Here is a 27,699-nt window from a genome sequence, read left to right as displayed (position 1 = left end):
GAAAAGAAAATAACCTCTTGCCTGTACTCTGTAAAAGAATAACAAATATACCAAGTAGAAATATTAATGATAATTTATACAAGAGAAGGCTAGAAAGGAATAGAGAAAGGAAAGAAACTCAGTAATGGAAGCAGTATTTAAACCACTTTATACTTAGTACCATCATAACAAAAGTTTGTGAATTTATTTGTTCTTTTAAGGGTATATTTTTATATTATCACCTCTCTCAGTATTTGAATTCTTAGAGAACATTTAACAGCTTAAAGGAATAAGATTTTATGGAAAGTTTTTGGATCCTTTTATATTATGTTTATTTTGATCATGGCTCCTATGTCAGTATTATTCTCTCAATTTTTTTTAAGTATACTTAGGTGAAATGTTATATTGAAGTGTTATGGATAGTGCTTTGAATTAACAGGTTTTGGACCTAAAAATCTTCTAGCCTCCTGGAGAAAAAAACAGTCACGACTATGCAGCCATATCCATATATACATACATAAACTTTATGTGTGTGTGTGTTTTTTTTAGGAATAGGAGATGTTATTGAGTGATAGTTTATATATTTTGTTTATGAAAGAAAGAAGAATCAAAAAGGTTAGTCTAAGCATTTTTTCTTTAGATTCTTATGTGGTACTTTTTCAGAAGAAAAGTTTAAGACAAAAGTTGAGATATTTTTAAAGATGTTTTAACCAAAGAATGAAAAGTAGTTTCTAAAGTTATACTTGAAAATATAAAGCAGAAAATTCTTTTAAAATATATTTAAAATCAGGGCTGGGGATATAGCTCAGTTGGTAGAGTGCTTTCCCAGCATGTATACAAGGCCATGGGTTCAATCCCCAGTACCACCACCACCAAAAAAATAAATAAACACACACTCTCACACACACACAAACACACTTAAAATCATAAGAACCAAAGGATATACTATTTCTAGAGGAAAAATAGGATAAAAATATGCAAAAACAGTATAAGAGAAATGTTCATGCCTTATATGCATCAGTGCCCAGAGCATAGGGCAAAAGAACACTTTAGAAAAAGAACTTTCTATAAACTTAGTTAAAAACAGATGGAAATGAGGGTGGGAAGGTTATGAAAATTTTACTCACAGAAAACAAGGTGAATGAGTTCCTACGTAGACTGCAGGGAGACTTCTTTACAAAATGCTGCGTTCCAATGAGTTGTCCCTTAAAAACATGTTGTCCTACCTACTTCTTACTGATATTCTTTCTATGAACCTTAATTGAAAACCACTGCTAGATTTTTATTACCACGTTTTGCCAATAAGGTTGTCATTCGGCAGGGTGTATATTTAAGTATGAATGTTCTCTATGTTGTTGTTTAGAGCCAGTTTGAGTACTATGCTACAGATTCCTTAAAGTTAAAAACTCAGGAAAACTAATTTATTTTTAAAAATAGACCTGTTTTTAGTTATATTGTTTTGTTGTGTTTTGTTTGCAGTACTGGGGATTGAATGTAGGGGAACTCTACCACTGAGCTGTATCCCTTTTATTTTATCTATTTTTTATTGATGAATAATAGTTGTACATAATAATGGGATTTGTTATTTCATATTTATACATGCACACAATATAAACAATATAATTTGACCAATATCACATTCCCCTTTTTATTTTGAGACAGGGTTTTCCTAAGTTGCTCAGGCCTTGAACTTGTGATCCTCCCAAGTATCTGGTATTATAGGTGTGGGCTACTATTTCCAGTTTAGATCTGTTTTTCATTTGTATAAAAATCAAACTTTCAAGGTACTCACGTTTATAAACTGCACGTTGTTTAAATGTAACTTATAAACAATTTTTATTACTGACATATGATAGCACCTTTCTTCTGATTTTGACCAATGATTTCTCTTTGGGCTAAAAGATGAAACTTTTTTTATGCTTCCTTAGACTCCTTCCTCAAGCATCCCAACCAAAGCCAGAGAGGGGGGGCAGGGGAGAGAAATTTTCCTCCCAATTCAGCATATTTGTTTGCACTTGAACGATATCAGGCATTTTGATAGTTGTTAAGTATATAAAGTTAAAAAGATACTGTCCCTGCCCTCTAGGAAATTCCAAAGTGGATAATTGATAGTTTCATTTAATAATAAAAGTAAGACTGATTTATTTATAGACCTTTATAAGCCACAGTCATTTTTTACCATATTATAATAAGAGGCTTGAATTATTTTTTTATTTCATTTTATTTTATTTTTTTGCTCTTGGTACCAGGGATTGAACCCAGGGGCACGTAACCACTGAATCACATCCCCACCCCCTTTTAAAAAATTTGAGACAGGGTTTCACTAAGTTGCTTAGGGCTTTAGCTTCCTGAACTGCTGGGATTATAGGCTCATGCCACTGTACCTGGCTTACTATTCTGTATAGAGTACAGAATTCTAATCACCTAGATCTAATACCTTGACAAAACCTAAAATATTGGAATTTATTCACACAACCTCTAGTGCCATAGAGCATTTCTAACTTTTTTTTTTAAAAGCAAACTCTTTTTGAAAGTGCTCCCCGCCCCCATGAGTTCTTGACAGAGAGAAACAAATAAAGAGACATTTACTTTGCAACTCATTCATAGTGACTTACAGAGAGCCACTTGATGGCCAGTTGTGATGATATATCATGTGCCATTCCTGAAGGAACTTCTGGGATTACTGTTAGTTTCATCATTAACCCTAGGATATATCTGTTTCCAAAGTTGTTTTCTGTAAGATGGGAAAGTTTCCCAGTTCAGTCTTTGTTAAAAATATAGATTTCACACCTTAAGTGTTTCTTAGTTTTGTTTTCAGCAAATAGTCTCACCAGGTGTACCAAGGCAAATCATTGGACTTCTGCCCTTGTAAAGAGCTATAGATGATTCTTTACAAGCTTGGTTTGCAAGCTTGACGTAGAAATATTTGACTTAAATCTTATAAGGTGAAGATGAGAAAATATTAGGCTGTCAAGAATCCTAATATAGCCTCCTGAAATTTTATACCACTTGAAAACCTAATAGGTCATCTTTTTTTAAAAACCATTTCTAGATTATTATATATAAAAGCCATTATACAAATGACTGATTCTATCAATTAAACTGCATTTACTCAAATGAATGTATAGTATACTATCTTTTGCTACCACAGAATGAGGGATTATGTGAAGAGAATAGTTTTAGTCTTTGAATAATGCTAGTTCCTCTTTGTTATAACATTCTCTGAATGTGTGACCATTATTTCATATGATGAATTAAAATGTAAGTTTTTGTCACTGGTTTCTGCTGACATAACAAGGTTGATTTGTACTGAAATGCTATTTGGGCTGGAGTCAAATAAATTACAAGATGAGCTAGTATTATTATTTCTAAACACAACTAGCCATGAACTATCTGGATGTGCAATTTATTACTTTTTTTAAGGTTTAAAATACGTTTTTAAATGTTCTTAAATTGGGTTTAATCTAATATACTTTTAGAATATTGTTCCTTTTTTCCCCCTTTAAATATATGAAGCCCTAATGTCTCATCATATCCTTTCTGGACATATTTTAATTCTATATTTATAATGAATTATCAGGGCTGAGGATGTAGAGTACTTGCCTCACATGATTGAGACCCACCACCACAAAATAAATAAATAAACAAACAAATAAAATTGAATTATAGAGTACCTTCTGTAAAATTGCACCATCCTCCTTATGGCATATAGACCTTGGTTTAAACTGTAAATAAAATTTTAATAAATATGAATACTTCAGTATCATAAAAGGTCAGGCAAATTCAAATATAGGAAATGAATTATTTTACCTCCTCTTGGAAGGGTAATATTATAATAGTGGCCTGACCAAAAATATGTAAGTACTATGTGACCAATAAGCAGGTAGTGTACACAGTGTGGGTACAATAGAAAAAGAGATAGGGCTGGGGATGTGGCTCAAGCGGTGGCGCGCTCACCTGGCATGTGTGCGGCCTGGGTTCGGTCCTCAGTGCCACATACAAACAGGGATGTTGTGTCTGCCGAGAACTAAAATAAATAAATAAATAAATATTAAAAGATTCTCTCTCACTCTCTCTCATTCTTTCTTTAAAAAAAAAAGAAAAAGAGATGATATATATTCTAGGTGATGGAGCAGGATGGCTGGATATTTCTTTCTGCTACTAAGAATGGACTGCAATTTAAAACTTATGAATAGATTATTTCTAGAATTTTCCATGTAAATATTTTGTACCACACTTGACCATAGGAATAACAGAAACCACAGAAAGTTAAACATTAGACTATTATAATTCTCTAGCTCATTATGCATAAATAAGTTTTTTATTTTCCAAGTCAGTTTATTCTATCATTCTAGGTTTTGATACTTTGTCTCCTTCCTTCCTCCCTCCCTCCCTCCCTCCCTCCCTCCCTTTTTCCTTCCCTTTCTCCCTCCCTTTCTCCCTCCCTCCCTCCCTCCCTTTCTCCCTCCCTCCCTCCCTCCCTTTCTCCCTCCCTCCCTCCCTCTCCCAGAGGCATTTTATTACTGAGCTACATACCCAGTCCTTTAAAAAATATTTTTAAGACAAGGTCTCTCTAAGTTGCTGAGGCTGGCCTGGAACTTACTGTCTTCCTGTCTCTAATGTCTTCTTTTACTTTGACCTGAAATACAATATCTTGTAACTTTCTTCATTAGTCCTAGTTTTATCCTCTGGTCCTATGAAAAAAAGCTCCTTTTGGAAGTTCTTCAAATATTTTAAGAGTGTTATCATGCAATTTTAAAACCTCCTTCCAGCTCTCTCTACAACAAAAAAAAGAAAAGTGTGTTTTTAGTGTTTATACTGTACAGCACAAATTATGTTGTTTTTTTTTTGTCTTAATAAAGATCAACAGATTTGGGTTTTGTGGAGATATTTGTGTAATGTAATTTAGGCATAGGCTTCTTTTTACCTCTCAGTGTTTTTAATTTAGGTGAGAAGGATTGGTGATGTGTGATATTTTATATCCTTTAATAGGATGGCAGAGAGGTAGCAGAGCCAAAATAAACTGGAGCATACATCAGATTAGGAAATTTGATTTCCTAAACAATCAAGTTGTAAGATATTCTCTGGAAATTAAAGAAAGTGACTCTTTTGGAACTCGACTTAAATGAATTACCACCAGATACTGTCTTCTAGAGACAGTTCCAGCATTACATGGTTATCCCTTGGTATCAGTGGAGAATTAGTTACAGGAACCCACCAGGGATCCAAAATCTGTGGATGCTCAAGTCCCTTATATAAAATAGCATAGTATTTGCATTTGATATGCATATCCTCCAGTGCACTTTAAATCATCTCTAGATTACTTTCAATACACAATACAGTATAAATACTATGTAAAAAGTTATTACTCTGTATTGTTTAGGAAATAATGACAAAAAATAACCTGTATTGTTCAGTACAAATAGAGTTTTTCCTCCCCTTAGTAATTTTGATCATTGGTTGATTTAATCCACAAATGTAGAACCCATAGACACAGAGGACTGACTATAAGGAATAATTGTAAAAGTCAACTGCTAGCAAATCAGCATACATGGAGACACACAAAGACACTCACATTTCTATCCTCCTTCTAGATAGTAATTTACTTTGTCTATACAATTTTGCATGGTTCTGATCACTTGATGCCATTGGTGGACATAAAAGACAGTGCTATTTAGTAATATTACTGGAAAAAAGCTAAAGAACAGTTGTGTGTTTTTTCTTTTGTTTAGTTTGTTTCTTGTATTTATTTCACATCAAGCTCTTAAATGACCCCAAAATAACTGTAGGGTGAAATTGAATTTGTTCATTTGGCTTTAGTTCAGGCCGTATTTTTTGAGACTGTTCAACAAACATTTATAATGATAAAATATTCTAAATGGAAAAACATACAAAAACTTGAGAAAATACTGAGCCTTGTGAGGGTGTAGAAAACAACCCTAGTATAGAAAACAGCCCAGGTGAAATAATGCTTAGTTTTAGGAACTTGTGCAGAAAATCAGTTGCTCCTCCTCCTGTGCTCCCTAACACTTCTAGCCATTGTATAAGAAATCATTTGTGGCTCTGTCCTCTTGCCTGTTTTGAGCTCAGTAAGGAATCATAGCATATATTGCATTTTATTGGGAGGGGGGGAGGAATGTCCCTCTCTTATTTTCCCATTCCTGGAGTCACACATCTTTATTCACAAGAGTGTCTTATCTAAAGGGAAATTCTATTGCAAAACCAGAGGGGTCTCTTTTATTTAGGCTAGACCTGAGAATTGAAGGAATTATAAAAATTACATAGCAAATCCGGGGGTGGGGAATAAAGATAGGATTAAGGTGTTCTTATGATTTGAATGTGAGGTGTCCCTCCAACAGTTCCATGTTAATTCAGGAATGTTCAGAGGTAAAGTGATTGGATTGTGAGAGCTGTAACCTAATCACTCCATCCTCCTTGGAATGACTGGGTGGTAACTGAAGACAGGTGGGGCATGACTAGGGGAGGTCAGTTATTGGAGGTATGCCCTGGAAGGGTGCACCTTTCCTGTGGCCCCTTTACTCTGTTCCCCTTGCTTTCTGACCCTGCCATGAGCAGAGCAGCTTTTGTCCTCTGGGCCCTTTCTCCATGACATACTGCCCTACTTTGGTCCCAGAACAATGGAGTCAGTGGTCCTCTGAAACTGGAAGACTCCAATAAATTTTTCCCTTTCTAAGTTGTTCTTGTTGAATATTTTGGTTCCATTGGTGGGGCGGGGTGGGGGGGTTTAGATTTAGAAAGTAATGTCATAGATAAATCAGAATAAGTAAATATAAAATTTGATGTGACAGTTGGAGATTGCTAAAAGTTCTATGCTTTTAATTTAGTGAAAAAAATTATAACATGTACTTTCCAGAAGAAAGTTTGGTCAGAGACCACCAGGAAAACACCTGTATATCAACTGTATTTGTTTTCTGTGGAGTGTGGGTAATTTGTATAGTTTATTTAGCTCATAGTTCTGAAGGTTTAAGAGCATGGCACCAGCTCCTGTCCAGCTCTGTTGAGGGTCTTACAATGTTTGATATCACAGAGATAGTGCATGTGAGAATGATCACATGGTGACAGAAGGCCAGAGAGATTCAGAGGTCAGGCCTGCTCTTTTAAAATAACCCATTCTCAAGGGCACTTATTCTTGGAGACCAGCATTAATCTTTTTCAAGAGTCACGTTCCCTTACTTTTATTAAATCCCACTTCTTAAAGAACCCACCACCTCTGAACATTGCTGCTCTAGGGACGAAGCTTCCAACACAGAAACCCTTGAGAGACAACCATAGCACTATCGAAGTTAAATTAATTACACTTGTTTTCTCAAAGGGACACAACCCAGTAGAGTTTTGAGAGTAATTTGGGGGAGTTAGGTTAGGCTTTTTATAGATCAGATCTAGGCATGTGTACTAGATGTTTCTACAGAAATGGGGCAGTAAGTAGTTAAGAAATATTTGTTCAGGAGGCAGAAGGAATGAAGCCAGGCTGGTGAAGTCATTATTTAGAAAGCAAGTCACTTGAAGAAACAATTGTTGATTACTTTTATGGAAACATTGTGTTCCCTTATCCATGTCCTATTGGACACAGTCATTTTATCAAGGTGCAGATTTGTACTTCTGCAGTATTTAACATAGTACTAGCCCTAGATGAATTTTATTTTTTGTCCCAAACTTCATGCTTTAAAATACTGAGTAATGTGCATATGAGCTTTAGTCAGGTTTCATAAAGGTTGTTTTGTTGCAGGGTTGGTACATTTGTTTAGTAGGCAAAACACATGCCACAATTGACATGCATTTCATGAAATCAGTATATGTAAACATAAAATTTAAAATTAACAAAAAGTACATCTGAAACATAGAAGCAAATCTGTTTGCATTGTAGCTCATCATTACTGACACATGGTTATACTAGCAGCTGTTAGAAGTCAGTAGGTCATCAGCTAGGATATTGAGAACTATCAAGTATCTGTAGAACAGGAACTTAACTACCAATATAGCACTTATTTCCTTTGAAAAGAGTTTTTTCTTTGTAATGAGGAAGTAGATATTTACTCCTGATAAGGTTCTATTGTTGTCAATAAGGATTTATTTTTTTGGTATATAGGAAAAGAGAAAGTTCATCTGCATGGTTTTTGTAATTATCTTCCTATAGAATAACTTTCACTTTTCCTTGGAAATTATTGAAAACCCTCTTTTGTTTTTGTTCTTTACTAATGTGGGATATCTGTTTCTGTAACTTTCTTCTCCTACTGTGATTACAGATTTCTGGGAATTCAAAAAACTTTTTAGGAATGTAAGTAATATACCACCCCTCCTTTTTATTTAAATTAAAGCCCTTGTATTATAGAAAAGAGTTAGTGGGGAATGGGAAAATCTGTTTTCTTTGATTCTTTAAATACTAGTTCTCTTAATAAATTCTTTCACCTATCTCCCTGGTGATTCACCGGGATAAATAATAAATAATTGTTGGTCAGTCTAATTGCTTTAAAATTTGAATTCATTTTTATTGTCATCATTATGTTTTTGAGGTTTTTCTAAAGTCAGGCACTATTGAGTGCTTTATTTATATTATCCCTGACCCTCGATAAGTATTATCTTTCTCTTTTAAAAAATGAGAAACATGAAACTCAGATCAAGGTTAAAAGATTTATTCAAACTTACATAGCTAGATAATAAGAGAGCCAGTATTCATTCAAAATGTCTTACCCTAAAGGTAATGCTCTTAGTTAGAACTCACCAGTGGTTCCTAGGTCAGGTGCAGGTCATACCGCCCTAAGGGACATGGGGTAGGGGATTTCATGCAATTTCTATGGCTATGTACACATACCCCCATCTTTTGATGAATGCTAAAGTTAGAAGAAGACAAAAAATAGACTGCTGTAATGAGTAGTGAGATAGAAGTTAAGAGAAGTAAATTCAGCACATTTTTATTCAATCAAATTACACTTATTTATGCTGACTGCATTTGTTGGTTAAAGAACTACCACATAATGGCCTAAAATAGGCTTGATTTCAGGGTCTGACGGATCCAAGAACTCATGTCATTGTTTCTCGAACCGGCCCATCTTCTTTGTTCCCCCTTCTCTCTTCTGGTTTCTCCTCACTTGTTTCTTCCTCTTCCTGCTCAACCCTGTCCAATACCCCCCCACACCCCAGCTTCTTCGGTTCCTTGCTCAGAACTTCAGAGTCACTAGAAGTAGGCCAATATTTTGTTGAGTTGTTCATCTCTACCAGATTTGGTAGAAGTGGTCAGGGATTTATTTGACATTTTAAGCATACTATCAGTCACATCTGGGCATAGGCATTTGAGTGAAGTAGTCTTCTACAAAACTTGTACTGCATCTTTGTCTTCACAGAGCACTACCAGTCTCTTTCTCTGAATATTGACGCATGTTGTACACTCTTTATTTCTGAATACATTCTCAGTATTGCATGCATCTTTAAAAGCCTCATTTTTGCATTATTTGGTCAAACATCTGAATCCCTAACTTTCTCAGAGTCATCCTATCTCCCCTAATCTCCTCCCCATCCCTAATCTCATCCCCATCTCTTTTTAATGCTCTTCTTTCTCTCATTTCACTGCTCTTCTTTCTCTCATTTCTTCTTCCCCCTTCCTTTCCCTTTTCTTCTCTTTTCTACCCATCACTCTATTTCAGTAAGTAAGTGTCCAGAAGTCATTCTCTTAATCTCTGAAGTTCGACATATCTAGGAGAGTCCTTATTCTCTCAGAGGAAATCTGCCCCTGGTGTAATAATAGTTTATACTGTTTACTGATTAGTTTTACTGTTGTGATCTTTCAGCTTCTGATAATTCAAATGTGTACAATTAAAACATTGTAACCACTAGTCATAGCTATCTATTGAACCTGAGAAATAGGCCTAGTGCCCCATGCTGAAATGATAACATTTTGTATATAGTGGATTAAATAAAATGTATTACTGAAATTAATTTCTTCTGTTTCTTTATTATTAGCTAATCAAGTTTTAAAATTACATGTGGCTTGTGTTTTCCTACTGCATAGCATTTTTAGATGTTAAAATTATAAAAGGAAATATGTAAAAATTCATTAATACAAAGGAAAAGAGAAATTATATATTAAAAATAAAATGCATAGCATTCTGGAGCAATTTTAGATAGGTACAGATATCCCTATAAATTTCAAGCCCAGAGACCTTTGTTATTACTGTACCGGATGGTGGAAGTTTGTAATAATTGGCTTGCAGTATCAAGAAAAGTTGCATTATGCCAGGCATGGTGGTACATGCCTGTAATTCCAAAAGCTCACGAGGCTGAGGCAGAAGGATCACAAGTTCAAAGCCAGCCTTAGCAAAAGCAAGGTGCTAAGCAACTCAGTGAGACCCTGTCTCTAAATAAAATGTATGTTTTCCCTGATAAGTGGGTGCTGAGCCATAGTGGGGAGATGGGGCATGGGAGGAATGGAGGAACTTTGGATAGGGCAAAGGGAGGGAGGAAAAAGGACGGGGGATGGGGATTGGAAAGATGGTGGAATGAGATGGACATGTATGATGGCATGAATGGTGTGACTCTACTTTGTGTACAAAGAAATGAAAAATTGTGTTCCATTTGTGTACTATGAACTGAAATGCATTCTGCTGTGATATATAACAAATTAGAACAGATACACTTAAAAAAAAAATAAGGTTAGGGATGTGGCTCAGGGTCAGTTGCCCCTGAGTTCAGTCCCTGCCTGGTACCACGGGGAAAGAAAAGAAAAGTTGCATTATGTTTATAATAAATTCAGTATTGGATGCATGGTAATATGAAGTATATTTAAAAATGAAATTGTATCAAGAACAAAGATTAAAATGCTAAAATTAGCAGTTGTGTTGAAAACTTGGCTTTCTGGAGTGATTTAATTCTTAAGTATTCCAAGAGAGTTAATTTTTTTGGTATAAACTTTTTATTAAGGCAAACTGATTATTTTTATAGTAGGGTTGTTGGAAAATTCATGGGAGAAAAACAAGTTTATCATAGAATAGAAATACCAAAATATTAAAATACTTTCTTAACTTTATATAATTTTTCTATGAAGTGTAATATTAAAATGATTATTTTAGAAAATTCATTTTAAACCAATTTGCAAATGTTGTCACTTCATTTTTGAAACTTGTAGATAGTACTTGTAATCTCAGAGCTGTGAGGATATATGGATAGAGCATATTGTGATTTATAGGAACCATACTGTTGGGGGCTGGGGGATATAGCTCAGTTGGTAGAGTGCTTGACTCATGCACAAGGCCCTGGATTCGATCCCCAGCACCATACACACACACACACACACACACAAAAAAAAATAATAATAATAATAATAAAATAAAATAAATAAAAAAGAACCATTCTGTTATCTTTGAAAAGAAAATTACTTTCCTACAGTCCTTGCTCTTATCAGGATGTTTTGCCCTTTCAATGCATCAAACTACTGAGGGTGTGAAGTTTCCTATTTGGGGCTCGTGGACCTCTCTTTATGACAATTCCTAAGGAATTGCAGGCTTATGTGGAAGTACATGAAACTCCTTTTTGAATGATGCAAGAACTGTCTTATCTTTATTGTGATTGTGTGCAATTTCATTTTATTTGGATATTTTTTCTTGATTTATAGAGAATGTCTGAAAGGTATAGTTATATAGGTATAGTTATATAGTTAAATTAGGGTTTTCTCAAGATGAATCAATTATGGCTGGACATGGTGGCACATGCCTGTATCCTCCAGCTACTCAGGAGGCTGAGGCAGGAGCATAACAAGTTTGAGGCCAGCTAAAAAAAGAAAAAAGCAGCAACAGTGCAATTAGTGGTGATCAGTTATGATGTAGTGCTCCAGCTCGCTGTGTTTCCTTCCCCCAGCTCCCCGCCACCTATTTTTTCCCAAAAGTACAGTAAATATTTTATTCAGGGTTACAGGTAATTGTCTTTAGTGAAGTTTGATTAAAGACATTATCATAATCTTTTATTTAACCCTCATTTTTGTACTATTATCAGTTCTCCTTTAAATTATATAATTTATTCATTTAATGATATGTATTCACTGCCTACAGTACGCAAGCACAGTATAACAGCACTACTTTGAATCTTGAATCAATAGGAGAAAAAGTGGTGGAATTAGATCTAGCACACCAGGAATAGCTCCAGACCCACAGAATTATTCACGTAGACTGCAGAGCACAGCTGTTGCTGATCAAAGTTTATCACCTATGTGAACATTATCAGATTTATTGAGGAAAAATGATTGAGAGCCATTTTAGGAGGTAACATAACTAAGGACTATATGTTCTCAAAGCGTTTAGGGTGTTACCATTGGCTGCATGTGTCTGTATGACATGTCTGTATAAATAAAGGAATTAGATCAGAGAAGTGATAGTTCTTAACCTTGTTTGGATCATGGACCACTTTTAAGTAGCTAACAAAAGCATCTTTAGACCCACTCCCTGGGGAGGAAATACTTTGCACTTTTAAACATAAACTTGCCTATAGTTATACAGTTTTTACAGACTTGTTAAATTCCATGAAGTTGCCAAAGTTTAAAAGCCTTTGACTTAACACTTTGGTTATACATATGGTCTTAGAACAGGCTCAGCAAGATAAACTAGTTGATATCTTTATTTTCTACAGGATTAAGACCCAGAGTAGCCAAATCATTTGCCTAAAATTTTCACTATGTAGTGGCAAAACTAGGACTGGAATCTGTGCCCTTGACAGTATTTTAGATTGGAATGCTATGGAGTGACTTCATGAAGTCATAGATAAGTGTGGCCATACATTTTGGTAAGTGTAAGTGAATTGTAGATTGGATAACTATCAACATGAGCAAAGCAATTCAGGAAAATACAAGTAGTGTTTGGGGAACAGTGAGTGATGTAGAATTTATGAGAAAGTGAAGGAGAATGGGGAACTGTATAATAAATTTTAAAAATTAAGTTGGTCTTTATTTCTAAAGGATTTTGGATGTCATGCAGTAGAGTTGAACATTATTTTGTAAGGCATAGAAACAGTCATATATTCGTTCAAGGGAGGAGGGAAAGAAAAGGAGAAATACTGGGAAATGATTTTAGACAAATTATATTATATTGTGTGCATGTATGAATATGTAACAATGAATTCCACTATTGTATATAAATATAATGCACCAAAAATATGGAAAAAGATACATGTACTCTGTTTTTTGAGCAAGTAAGTAAATAAAGCAGGAATGAATGAGGTTGCTCTGAATTAAGAACTGGAGACATTAGGTATTAGTTAAAAAACTATTGTAGGTGAATAGAGCCAGAGAAGAGTACATAAATAAATGGTGGCAATAAGAATGGAAGTAAGTTCAAGTAGAAGGCATTAGATAGATCCAGAGTATATTTTGATATGTCAGTTTAAAGTGTGACTCAGTTACAGAGCTGCAAATTAATGAAAATTGACGATATAATTGAAAATATTTACATTAATATTTAGATTACAACTTTGTCCAGTAGTCTTTCTGAACATAATCATAGGTGCCATCACTATTGAGTCAGCTTGTACTTTGTGTGATATTTTACCATAGATTTGGACTTAACATATTGAGAAATGCTCAATAAACTTAGAATAACTCATTTAAATAGTTTAGTTTTGTTAAGTAGTTTTATTTAACTATTAATTATTAAATCTTACACAGCCATTTTTAAGACTGACATTGAGGATTCAGTTTAGGAAGAGTTTGAGACATAATAAAGAAAATGTTCTTTAAGAGAAGGTAGTTTTGAAAAAATGTATCCAAAAAAATTATAAAATAAAAAAGATGAAATGCAGCTGAACATTTACTTAATAATAAATTTATGTAACCATTCTCTTACAGAGTTAACACTATGGCCCATTGTACTGTCTTGATTACTTTTGATTTTAATTTACTTCTTTTTACTTTGATCTACTTTGCGTATTTATTCATTTGAAAAGGAGATAGTCGAAGATGTTTATTCTGATTTCAGAAAAATATGGAGAAAGGATTTATTTATAAGTTGAAGTGAAAAAGGCATATTTGTGTTTTTTTGAAAAATTCTTTTATGATATTTTGTGTTGGGAAATTGTTTCAATTCTAAGTTCAAAGATCTGGAGAATTTTTTATGTGAAGTAGCAAAAAGAAGAAATAGAAGGAAGAGATGTTCAATTTCAGATAATTTAAAGTTATCTTATTGTATTATATTTGCCTATGCATAGAGGGCACACAAAGTCATTTATCAAAATTTTAAAATTTTTTAAAATATATTTAACTCCACTCTATAGCATCAATTTATCTTATTTCCTTTTTATTTTCAATATCTAGCAAGTTAGGTACCAACATTTCTATCCAAAACACATATAAGACAATCTTATATTAACAATAATGAAATTTCATTTATCCCTTGTCTTTTGTATTTGCTTATATGTTTGTCTGCATAATTACTACTATTTAGAGGGTAGAAATTAGATTTATGTAATTTTCAAGGCTTGGTATTTTTGGACATGATAATTTAGAACTTCCTTGTTCCTCTTACTTTTTTAGGAAAGTGCTTAGATTACCCTGTGAAATACCTCACTTCATAGTACAGCCTAGCTATCATACTGAGACACTGATGATACCAATTGGTTTTTCCAGAAATAGGTTTTATTTTTTATTATAGAATTTACCTGTAAGAAATATTTGTTACTATTTCTAAACATATCTGGAATATTCTTTGAATCAGAGAGAGGAAATACCATTTTCTCTGTTCTACACACACACACACACACACACACACACACACACCACAGAACAAATGAGAAATGAAAAACTGAAAAATGTGCACAGTAGTTCAGGTTAGGGGAATGGCCCTCATGAAAGTTAGTCATGGTTGGGATTTCCAGCTATGAAACTGTGGCAGTACTATCGTATTTCTTAGTAGTCAACTTCTCTTTTGTTCTTTTTTTTTTTCCATAGGTAACCAGGTCCGTTTTTCAGAATTGAGACTTTTTCAGATTTTAAAAAAGATGATTTGGCAGTCTTTTATTAAAAGTTAATCATATACTTATGATACAGCCCAGCAGTCATCACTGCTAGATACCCAAGAGAAATGAAGTCATATGTTCAAAATTCTGTCTGTGGATGTTTCTGGTGGTGTCTTTATTTATAATTATCAGAAGCTGGAAACAACCCAAATGCCTGTCAACTGAATGGATATGCAGGTTGAGGTGCATCCACATTATGTCTAACAAAAGCATTTATACTAGCCTGATGCAAATGTTTATATGTTCAGTAATTCTATTTAGATGTCATTCTATGAGTTAAAACTATAGAAACAGAAATCAGACCAGTGGTTGCCATGAAATGGGAATTCTGAAGAGCCTGCAGAAACTTTTTGGAGTAATAAAAATGTCCTGTATCTCGAGGATAATGGCCATACAACTGTATAAGTTTGTCAGAATTCACAAAATCCTATCTAAAAAGGGTAAATATTGCTATGTAAATTATACCTCAATAAATTTAAAAAATAAGTGAAAAAGAAAGGATACATGTACCATCTATTATAAAACAATCCTAGTGGGGTCTGATGTTGTACCCTAAAACATTAATATTTTTGTAGTGAAAAGTATGATAGTGGTGTACACTAAATGCGTGAATTTTTGCTGCCAAATTAATTTTTAGAGCTTTTTGGACTTCAGATTTGCCAATAAGGAAGCATGAATTGGCAGATGTAGAAAAAAGACCACTTGTGTAAAGGAAATACAAAACAATTGCCAAATTATTTTGGATCAAATATGCAATTTACCTTTCTAAACCCTTTTGGAGCAGGGGTCACAAGCATCATGATGGTTAAAACAAATTAATATCTCACTTCCCCAAGCCACTATGTCCTATTGACATAGGTATTAGCCAGCATTCTGAACTCCCAGACTTTGTAATTGTAATATGCCATGTTTAGAAATGAAACTCCTTCCCTTTTTTCTTCCATTTTTTTCATCTTTTTTTAAATGTATTGAAAGATAATTTTCTCTGCAATGTGGACTAACAGGCCAGTTTCTTTAAAAGTACAGGCATACTTTGCAGAATGTCTGACTGGCTACCAGCTTCCTAAAGGAATAATTCCCTTGGCTTTTAATATCCAGTTTAACAAATGTATATGTCTCACAGTAAAATCTTTAAAATTTTTTTTGGCCAGTGTGTATTTATGTTTATGTTTGTATCCTCATTTTTAATATAGTTGTTCTTCAGGAGTTGAGGGATTGGCTTCATTGGTGATGATGTAGTTGTTTGGTAGTCGGTAGGAAAACAACAACAACAAATAAACTTTCAGTTTAAGCAGTGACAATTTTAAGAATCTAAGTGACAGTTTTAAAAACAGAAGATATGGAATGTATTGGGGTAAAGGTGGTATCTTAAAATAGTCATTAAAATATTCTAAAGTTGGGCTGGACATATAGCTCAGTGCATGCCTAATAGAAGTGAAGCCCTGGGTTTGATCCTCAGCATCACCAAAAAAAAAAAAAAAAAAAAAAAAAAAAAGAGAGAGAGAGAGAGAGAAGAAGAAAAAGAAGGGAAAAAAATCAAAAGTTGAGTGGTCCAATAAAAGTTTTCAACTGTTTTGTCTAATGCCCTCTCTGTACTGTTCAGTATTATGGGCACTGGCTATCTGTGCCTATTGAATATCTGAAATGTTATCAGTGTGACTGAAGAACAAAGTTTTAATTTTTTATAATTTTAATTTATTTAAATTAAGTAGCATGTGGAGGTATGTATACTATATTGGTCAACATAACTTAGAGATTATGTTGATATTAAGCACAGTTGATGTTTAATGCTAACTAATGTTAAAATTTGTCAAAACTATAGGAGACAATAGAAGAAAAGGTCCTCCAACCAATGTTTCAAGGCCCCAGATTTTATAAGGGGTGTGAAATGTTTAGTTTGATCTTGATTCTAGACTTAACTGGGGATTGGCTTTGACACTAATTTGAGATACCTAATAAGTTCAGGGAAAAAAAGATCAGAATTCTTTTTTAGTGCCTTATTGCTTTGAAGCCAATATCAGAATAAGTGGGAAAATTTGATAGAATTCAAAAGTAGGAGAAAGATATTGAGAGCTCTAGTAGCTTTGTAGTTTTTTACCCTGTTGTTCGGAAAATATTTATGAAAGATTCCATAGTGAAAATAATAATTCATAAATTCATTCATGGTAGAATATCTGTCTGGAAATTGCTTTTGGTGGAAAACTTAACTTTAACATGTTAATATTAGATTATTTCCTAGTTCTTTAGCTAAATTCTTTCCACAACCACATAGGTGGCTCTGAATTTTCAAATCTGTTAGTGAAAATGCAATGTAGTATGTCACCTAAATTAATATTTTTTTCCCCAAATGGGCTATTGGTTTAGCTCCATGAATCAATTACTTTATTTGTTCGTACCTTGAAAAAAGATATCTGTATCAGAATTATCAATTTATAATACTGCTTAGCACTTAGCAACACAAGAGTCCCAACATTAACTTGGTAATTGAGATTCTTGACTGAAGTCTTTACATAGCTCTTCCCTCGAGATACCTAATAAGTGCAGGAATTAAAACATGCTATGGGAAATGCAAAATACATTGACCATTTGACTAGAGCCAGAATGAATTTTCTTCATTCTTTTCCCTTGGCCCAGTGGCCCATGTTTGCAAGCTCATCTGAAAGTTCAAATGCTTTCAGTTTTGATGGAAATTTTTGACTTGTTATTTTAATATATTTAAGCTTTTTAAAGTTGGTGATTGTCTTTGTTTCATAAAATTATCTTCTAGCCATTATTATTTTGTATATCACATCTTCCAAAGCCCACATTTAGTGAGTCTGTGCTAATATATAAGCCAAGTTCATGGTCTGACAGATTATTGGATAACATTCACTTATTAATTTTATTCACTTATTCTCTTATTAACCCCCAGATTAGTAGATAATCTAATCTTAGTCCATTTAACTGCCATAGCACTGTTTCATTAAATGTAAATGAATGTTGTAGGTGATCCCTTAGAGCTTTCCTGAATTGGGGGTGAGGTGATATGGATAAAGGTGACTTTTCAAGTTGCATCCCTGTGTTTTATGCAAAGCAAGATGTATTGTGTGGGATTTGAAAGTAGAGAAAAGCAAAAAAAATCAGAATTTGTTTTTAGTCCCTTATTGCTTTAAGAGTTTGAGTCCATGTTTATAATCTTTCCATGCTTTTCCATCCCAACAAAATCAGATGACTCATTTTTACAAAACTAAGCTTACTTTGATCCTGTCTGTTGCTAAAGAAACAGATAAAAATTCCTTATGATATTAAAAAACTAAATAAAAAATCATTTTTATTCACAAGGCAATTTTGCCTTTATACTAAGTAAAAGATTGTTTCCAACTATCTCAGAGAAATGTGAAAGGGTTTTTATTTTTAAACTTCATTCTGATAACAGAGTATTTTTAAAAATATTAATTTTTCTATCTGTATAGGGGTGTTTAACTTTTCATGTTTTATTAGGTTTGACTAATAATGACAATTCAGACTTCAGAAAGTAAACTTTTCCGCTTATTTTTCTTAATCCCACTTTATTCTAATAAAAATGTTAAGCCATCTATTATCTCCATTCTGGCTGCTATTATCTTAAGTATAATTGCCTAGTTTCCTTTCTAGCTGATCTATTGCTAGTCTTTATCTGGATGTTATTAAAGAATATAAATGCTCCATAGAGCATCATAGTCTCAGCCAGAATATTTTCAGTTTCTCAGCTAAAATGAAATAGATCTGGAGGTTTGACTGTTAAGTAAGTAGCTCAAATTTGTTGTCAGAGTGTATGAGGGGCTCTGAATTCATTATGTCAGTTGTTCCTAAGAGGTAGCATTTGAAAAATAGCTTCAGTTGTTTGTGGATTGTGGTCCTTGGGCACCAGATAGTGGATGCTGGGATGTACTGCAGAAAAGCTGATTAAAGTACTAGGCTCTCCAACAGTAAGAATAGAAAGTCATTTGTAATATTCTGTTAGATGCCTTGATATATTTCTTTTCCAAAACTGGTCTTATCAGCTTCTCCAGGAAGGAATAACATTTTTGTAGAAATGTACCTTTTAGTGAAAACATCAATAAGCTATGTATGATGAGACACTTACATAGGTAGACTGATTTGAACCTTGAGGACCCCAAGTACTCTGCAGTTTTATTACCTGGCTTATTGGAGTCATGTTTCACTATGACTTAATTTTCACTAGTAACTACTTCCAGTTCACAATGTTAATGTGTTTTACTCTATTTGAAGATGTTTATATTTCCTCCAAAATAAAAATTGTATCAGAATTTAGTTCTCTTTTTCTGGCTACTTTCCTCCCCTACAAAAGTTTACTGACATTTAAAAATATTTATGTAATCATGAAACTTGCAGCCCTTTAAATAGGTTTTGTACTTTCCTTGTTAAAATATCTCAGTATTTATTCATTGCTTTCAAAATAAAGTTAAGACTTCTTAATTTATGTAGCCATACTTGATCTTTTCATTTATTCTCTGCCTCATTCTCAGCCATTCCCCAGCAAGTGTCCTTTGTTCAGGTTTATAGAGCTACCATTTCCTTTCTCATTTCATTTACTGTGGTTGCTTCCGTCTCCTCCACCCTTGTTCACTTGAGAATCACCTGTTCTTCCTTCACACTGCTCAACAATCCCGTATTCCAGAAAGGTTTTCTTAAACTACGGTTACCCTGTCTCTTACTAATTTCATTTAAACTAGCCAGTAAATGCTTAGCATTTTATAAGATCTTCTCATATTCTTTTGTAATCATTTGTTTACTTGTCCATCTTTAATAATTAGAGTATTCCTTGAGGTCAGAGATACTATTGTCTTTTGTTTTCTTGAACCTGTCATATAGGCCTTCCAAATGAATGAATGACTTTTACAGATATATACCATATTTGGTTTACTTATATATTTATTCTTCAGCCATTTGAGGGTATGGGTTATGCCATTTTCCTCCAAGAGGCTTTTAAAATTTACTTCTAACGTCTATATTCTTACCTAAAATGTTCAACTTCCACATTGCTACCTTAAATATTTAATAAAAATAGGTTTTTAGCTTTGAGTCTTACTGGCTAGAAGATATAATAATATAACTTTTACAGTATAATTGAAAATTAAAAGAACCAAATCTATGATTATGAAATTGTGCATTCTAGTTTATGGATGTATACTGTTGAATCTATGATTTTATTGATATACAAAATCTCTATAAGGAAAAAAGAGGTATTTTATAGCTTCTCCTTATTTGAAACTCCTGATTATAGTTTACAGATTTTAACCTAATTATGAGGCAAAAGAAGTTAAAGCTAAAGCATTTTTGCTATTAGTGGGTTATAATGTCCCCCGCCCCTCGTGTGTATTTTACCGGAAATGGAACCCAGGGCCTTGTATATCTTAGGCAAGCACTCTACCTCCGAGCTGCATTTCCAGCCTGGGCTATAGAATTTAAGCATGTACTTTGTGGTCCTGAGGTATCTTTATAGCATTTGCATCAATATAATGCATTCTATAGCAAAACATAAACAAAATGTGAAAAAGTTCATGTTTACATGTTAAGATTTTTTAAAAGAATTTAAGCTTATTTCATATTAGAATTATAACTTTTCATTTAATCTAAATTTTTTTTCATATGTGTACTTAATATCTTCACATAATGATTTGTTAAGACACTTTGTATAATTATTTTTTTAATGATACAGCAAACTGAGTCAGTGTATTATAGCTGAATCATAGTCCTGGCTGTTCTTTTTATTTATTGACTGAACAAACACTGTGTTATTAAAACTCCTTGTCCTTCAAATGAGCTTTCAAAAAAAAAACAAAAACATATATATATATATATATATATATATATATATTGTTAGGTCTTGAATACCCTAAGAAATTTATTATAGAAGGTTTTTAATAATATTTCTACTTTCAGTTTTTGATATATTTTTAAATCTATTGTGAAAATATAGAAGGAGGGGAAGTTGTCCACATCAAATAACTGGATATCTGCTTATCCGCAGAGATGCCAACCTCCTTTTAAAAAATACATTCAATTATTTGTTAAAATTTGGTATTGAAGTTGTATAAAGGTTAAAGCGTGTTAGAATGTTATTGCCATTTAAGAATGTATTCCCTGTTTTGGTTTTGGAGCGCTGCCTCCAAGAGGTTCATAGCATTTGGTACGTAGTTCACGTATTTCTAGACTACAGACCTTCCCTATCGAGGCAGAGCCTTCGTGGTTCTGGTATTTGCATTCTACAGCTATAAAGCTCAGTAATGGTAATTAATTAAAAAGAAACTTTCCGTGTCATTACAAATAAAACTGAGTTTTTTTTGAAGATTGGTAATTTGTACCTTTAAAAAGCCACACTATTTTGCTTTTGTCTCAGAATGTATTATGCTTCACAAGTATCCTGTGACAGCCTGAATAGAAAAGGGGAGAGGGGACATTGTCTTCAGCTGGCATGCTGTTATCAGAGGGAATGTGTTTCTGGACACGAGATTTAGCATTCATTGGTTGTCTGAAGAAAGCTATTTCATCTGAGGATTGGACAAGGAGCTGCGTCAATTTGCTGCCCGTCTCCAAGGCACTGGTGATGCTGCCTTCACAAGCTGGCTAGCGTCACGGCTCCATCACCCAGCGGGGTGTGGACTCTCTTTTTCTGTTCTTCTCTATTTAATTCTCTATTTGCTGCCTACTGCATTTCTTAATCTGTCTTCTGCCAAATGCTAACAGCATGATATTTTGCAATCATCTAGGTGAATACAAGAAAGACGAACTCCTAGAAGCTGCTAGGTAAGTGATTCCATTCATTTTAAGTGAGTATAATGCATCTAAGAGAGAAAAAGGGGGAGGGCAGGTGGAGGTCTATAAAAATTGTAGCATGTTATTGTCTTGCTTGGATTTTATGCAATAATGCAATTTAGATCTTATAATAAATCTTTGAATACTTTATTTTACATGATTAATGTATATAATGATGAAAATTTTCACTTTGGTGATGATTATCAGGTTAATTTTATTTGAAATGTTTCTTAAGCTACCTGCAAACCTTAGTTGCCTGGCCTTTCAAATGATATTCTTGGAGTGTATAAATACCTATATCTTCATTTTCATTTGAAGATTTTTTTCTATCAAACCTCAAATGAGGGACATAAATGTCAAAATTTTTATTGTTGTATCTTGGTTGGTTGTAGTTTAGTTGATTTGCTCTTTACAACATTTTCTATGTATTTTTTTTAAACTCTAGTGTTTTAGATTATTTATTAGAATAAAGTTTGCTTGTAATTAAGATGATGACTTTGTATAGATATATAACATAAAAATGTTGACAGCTGCATTTTCCAAGATGTATCACTAAATGATGAACAGCAATTAATTGGGAAAATACTAATTTGAATATCGAAAAGAGATTCATTGGAATCCATATAAAAGGAATTAAAGCAAACCATTATTTTCCACTCTCTTATGAAAAAAATATCCGTAAATATTCGTAAGAAACTCCTAAATTTTATAGAAATTGACTTGCTACCTTTTTATAGGAGTGGTAATGAAGAAAAACTAATGGCTTTACTGACTCCTCTAAATGTGAATTGCCATGCAAGTGATGGGCGTAAGGTAAGTTATTTCAAATATAATCCCCTTTAGTAATTTCTTCTTGCTTGACAAATTACTTTGAAGTAGGGATGTGTATATATGTATCTCTACCTACATAAATATACATGCATATATATGGCTGTATTTTTCTGACATCTTTTCACTGTAAAATGAAATACTCTTCTGTTATTGGTACTTGTGACATATTTATAAAGCTGGTAAAGCATGGATCTTAAGTAAACCTTTTCTCTTAAATATAAGACACTGAAAGTTGTCTGTCGCATGGAACTGTAGCTTTGTCAGTGATTAAAATGAACTATATATTGTTTTCTGTATATGATGATGAAAATAGGAAATATTTATGCCCTATTTACCCATCTTTATTAGGACATTTGCATTTTTTTATTTCTTGGGAGATTTGTTTGCTAGATATCAACACTTTTTCCATTAAAGTTGAGAAAATGTTAATTTTTTTAGATTTGTATAATAGCTCTCCTTTTTAATTATTATTTTTGATTGACCAAGTCTTAATTATGGCATACTGAAAGAAAATAGATTAAAAGAGAGGGCAGTGTTCTGCATTAATATGCAGTTGTCAAAAGTGTAAGGTAATATATAAAATGTACAGGTGGCAGCAGTTTCATCTATTTCGTATTCTTGCAGAATATAGTCTGAAATGCAAACCTTTATAGCCTATGATAACTGACTACAGAGTTTTGCAATGATTTACCTAATAGGCTGAAAAATAAAGCACTGTGTAGTGCTATAAACTAGCAAAGATTTACTTAGTATAGTAACTTTGAGGAGGAGTTTTAAAATGGTAACTCTTCATTTTTCCTTCAGTTTTGAAGTTGCTTTGGGAATTTTAACACTCCCGTGTGTGCTTTGAACTCCAAATTTTATTTGGATCCTCTCAGTTGATAAAGTGACTTCTGTCACTGTGCAGAAAAGAGGCTTCTTATCTGTGGTAAGTGCCACTATGGCGCTTATGCACAGATATTTAGAGCCCAGCCTACCTCAGTTTTCCATAGCCATTTTAATACTACAGAGTTTATGTGACATTACTCTAACAGGAGTCTATTCCTATCCCTGCGTCATTCTTACCTTATGTACCATGACAGCCCATATCTAATACAAGAAATCATAATTATTAAGGAGCATGATCACAGATTTTCTCTTTACTCCCTCACAAGTGTATAGAATTCCATTATTTTTCCTTATCTTCTACCCAAAGGAGGATACATTGGCTTCCTTTTAGCTAGAATCAGTGTATTTCTCATCCACATTCTTTCACACAGACTTCCTTAAATTATTGTTGTTTATACATGTCTTCTTTTTATACCAATCAGTTAGTTGTCTTTGTATTTTGCGCAGGACTGAGCCTGGCACTTTGCAGGTAGCAGCAGCTTAGGCTATGACTCTGATATTCCCCGATGAACATAATTTTGTCATCTGAGTGAGAAAATCATCTGCATTCTGTCACTTAGAAAATGAAATCAGAAGTATGTGAATGGGAGATTTTAGATTGATCAGTTTTTTCAAATAGAATTAGAACAAGAATTAGACTTAAGCATTTGTTATGGTTCAGTGATATGCATATAGAGAGAATCATTCACAATTGCCATTGATATGCAAACTGCAATTGAAAATTCATAATTTAAATGGAATATTATTCATATTTAGATTTTATCCTCATTTATGGCACAAAGTAATTCTTACTAAATGTACCCACAGTTGCAGTAAAGCCACAAAGCAGTAAATATTTTCAGTGCTGGTGGAGACTGGGACAAGATCCCTTAGCTGTGACAGTGTTTTGTGTTTTTTGTTTTTTTCTTTTTACCAATAGTGTTAAGAAAATGTGTAAGCAAATATAGCTGCTAAATCATAAGTCTCTTTCTCAGATATTTATATTTTTCAGGTCATTTGCATATGTTTATCATTAGAAAGTCAGATTACATATTAATGAGAGGATAAAGCTACTCTTTTGTACATAATAAGTTAGTCAAATACATAAAGTTTTATTTCTTGACTTTCATTTTAGGAATTATTTCTTGAAGAATCAATTACATGTTGCAGAGTCACATCCTTTTTTAGAGGTTTTTTCACAGGACTATGTTAATGTAAGACTAAGTCCTATTCCTCCAAAATTTTACTATAGTTCTTGGTTTGTAGATTTTAAAAGTCCAGGAAAGCCGAACATGTGTCACTCAGCTGTAATCCTTGCTTTGGGGAGGCTGAGGCAGGAAAATCATAAGTTTGAGGCTAGCCCAGGCAACTTAGCAAGACCCTGTCTCAAAATAAAAAGGTCTGGGGATGTAGCTTAGTGGTAGAGTAACAGTGGGTTCAGTTCTCAGTAGAGCAAAAAGTACTAATAAAAATAAATATACAGAAAATGTTAATTATGTAATGTTTTGGGATGAGAAATGTTTCTTATACAGTCCTTGTAGATGAGAATTTGTCTCAAGATATATAAGGGTTTGAGACTAATGTATTTTTTTTAAACGTGATAGATGGGATTATACAACATTTATACAAGTGTAAATTTTAAATATTGTCTTAATTTTGCACTGTGATTTGGTAGTTAGGTAATTTGTGATTATCTAATTAGGTAATATGAGTGGTTACTATTTTTATTTCCCACAGATATTTATTTTTCTACCTACAGAATTCTGAAAATAGTGAAGTAGCCATAATATTTTACATACTTTATGTTGTTACATTGTTTTTGTATTTTTCTCCAAAGACAATTGCAACGAATTTAGTTTTAAATATCTTAATTGATTTATTTATGATTGTAGAATTGGGCAACACCTCATTTTATGAAAAAATATACTGGTGAGCTGAGCGAAGAGGTTGGCTTTATAAGACAAAAGAGCCAAGGAAAGCAGAAACAGAACAAAAAGTGGATGGGTATTTCAAAGTTATTTTTCTGTAAAGGTTGAATTAGAAGGGACTTCCTTTTCATGTTAGCCAGAACTGACCTGTTTGGGGATCTGGCTATTATCTAACTCCCCCTAACCCCAGAGTCTTAGAAGGTCAAATAAACAACTTATTTTTAGCTTGTCAGTATTGAACTCCAGCATGAGTAACTCCATTTTGGTTTGGTCTGTTGGGCCTAGTGCAGGGAGCTGAATCTAAACCAATCTCTCATTCCCCCCCCCCCCCCCCGTGCTGGGGATTAGAACCCAGGGCCTTGGCATGCAAGGCAAGCACTGTACCAATTGAGCTGTATCCACAGTTCATAAATTTTATTTAACATTTTACATGTGAATCAAAATTGGAGGTTGACTGTTCTAGAAATTTTATTGATTTTTTTCACCCTAAAATCCAGAGGCAGAAAAATTGTAATATTTTATTCTAAGATCCTACTTTCATGCAGCTACTCACTTTTAATGATGGCTACATTAGAAATGTAGTGGATATAATTTACTCTCTTCTGACTTCTGCCCATTATGAGTATCCATTGCATTTCGTAATTCTTGATTGCAGTGAAGCACAACGAGAGCCTTAAAAACAGATTGTTTCCTTTCTAGAATACCTTATTCCTGTATTTCTAAACTTATGTTTCTAGACCTTTAATCTCCCTTTGTGGGATTTTGCATCAATACGAGATGTTTTATTAGCAATTATCCAAGTGTTCTGGCCTTGTGTGATATCTGAGCTTAAGGTGGCAGTATTCTCTTTGTTTTTCAGCATTAATTTTCACAAGTATACTTTTCTTTCTATAATAAATAAAAATAAATATTTAAATTCATCTCAGATTTATTCTAATAATCAACCCTCTTGAGAGTTATTTTTGTTCCTTCTTTGCATTATTCCCCTTTCTTGGCTTTCTTTATCAAAAACTGTCCCCAAAAAAAGTCCTAAATTTATTCTTTCCTTATCATAACAAGGAAATAGCAAATTAGGGCTTAGTCTACATATTCTTAAATGGGAATATTATATATCTGTGCATAATCTATTATGCCTGCTATTGCTTTATGTGTCACCAAATATTAAAAATAACTAATTGGTGCTTTTAAAAATAAACTATTCAATACAATTTCTGGTTTCTTTTTGGTTTTTTAATTTATTCATTCAACCAAAACTCAATGCCTACCTTGCATAGGTCATTGTAAATGTCCTGGGAGATAAATATGTGGTTAATGGAACTGTTTACAAGGAGCTAAAAAACTGAATGATTATGACATTATCCAACACATTGAAACAGGTGTGCTAAAAAGAGGTAATTTTTTTTTTTTTTTTGCTTTGGTACAGTCATATAAAATATAGACCTAAGGTAAGATCTTTTCTGGCATTTTTATTTTTAAAGCATTAATATATAGACATGTATGTCTTTGTGTAAGAAACCACAAATTTAGATGAACAGGCAATTGGAGGAACATGCTTTAATTCAGAAAAATTAACTGAAAGCTTGCTTTAAATGTCAGATTTCTATGGTGTAAATTTTTGCTCCATAAAATTGCTAATATTGAATAAGACTCTGGAAACAGATTAGTGTTTAAAAACTATTTTCAAATGGAGATCAACCAGAAATAAAGTAAAATTTATTATCATACCTTGAAGACATCATGAAAAAAAATGATGATATGCTTCAAAGACCAAATATGATTGAGTTCTGTTCTTGGCTCTTTTGTTTTGTAAATATGTGGCTATGGCTCTAGAAATTTCAGTTTACTCATTTATAAATGGTTATATTCATACCCATTCCACAAGGCATTTGAGAGGACTAGTGAAATGGGATTAAGGTGCTGGGATTGGGCTGGGGATGTGGCTCAAGCGGTAGCACGCTCGCCTGGCATTCGTGCGGCCCGGGTTCGATCCTCAGCACCACATACAAAGATGTTGTGTCCGCCGAAAACTAAAAAATAAATATTAAAAAATTCTCTTTCTCTCTCTCTCTCTCACTCTCTCTCTTTAAAAAAAAAAAGGTGCTGGGATAGTTTGTAGCACATACTAGAACTTCAATAAATTAGATTGTACTCATTTGATAAAGTTTTAGAAGCTTCTGAACATATTCAGAATGGACACATATGAGTCTAACATTCTCTACATCCCCACTTAAATTGTCCGTATTATCTAAGCTCAGTCACAGATGGCAGTTGAATAAAAATCAGTTGTTGA

At 33.4% G+C, this 27,699-nt stretch overlaps 1 protein-coding gene across 3 annotated transcripts in view; it reads left to right on the top strand.

The window, feature by feature from the left end:
- The window catches only part of Tnks (tankyrase), a 202,420-nt gene that overhangs the window by 84,379 nt on the left and 90,342 nt on the right, over positions 1 to 27,699 (top strand). For all 3 annotated transcript variants that reach the window (XM_026402901.2, XM_026402900.2, XM_026402898.2), the window contains exons 4-5: positions 21,738 to 21,774; positions 22,521 to 22,596. In XM_026402901.2, coding sequence (XP_026258686.2) covers positions 21,738 to 21,774; positions 22,521 to 22,596 — 113 coding nt within the window. The remainder of the gene's footprint in view (positions 1 to 21,737; positions 21,775 to 22,520; positions 22,597 to 27,699) is intronic.

This window comes from Urocitellus parryii, chromosome 14, assembly GCF_045843805.1.
Source record: "Urocitellus parryii isolate mUroPar1 chromosome 14, mUroPar1.hap1, whole genome shotgun sequence".
In the NCBI taxonomy this organism is placed as follows: domain Eukaryota; kingdom Metazoa; phylum Chordata; class Mammalia; order Rodentia; family Sciuridae; genus Urocitellus; species Urocitellus parryii.
The sequence above is the reverse complement of the archived record's forward strand: the minus strand, read 5'-3'. Positions and strand labels throughout refer to the sequence as shown.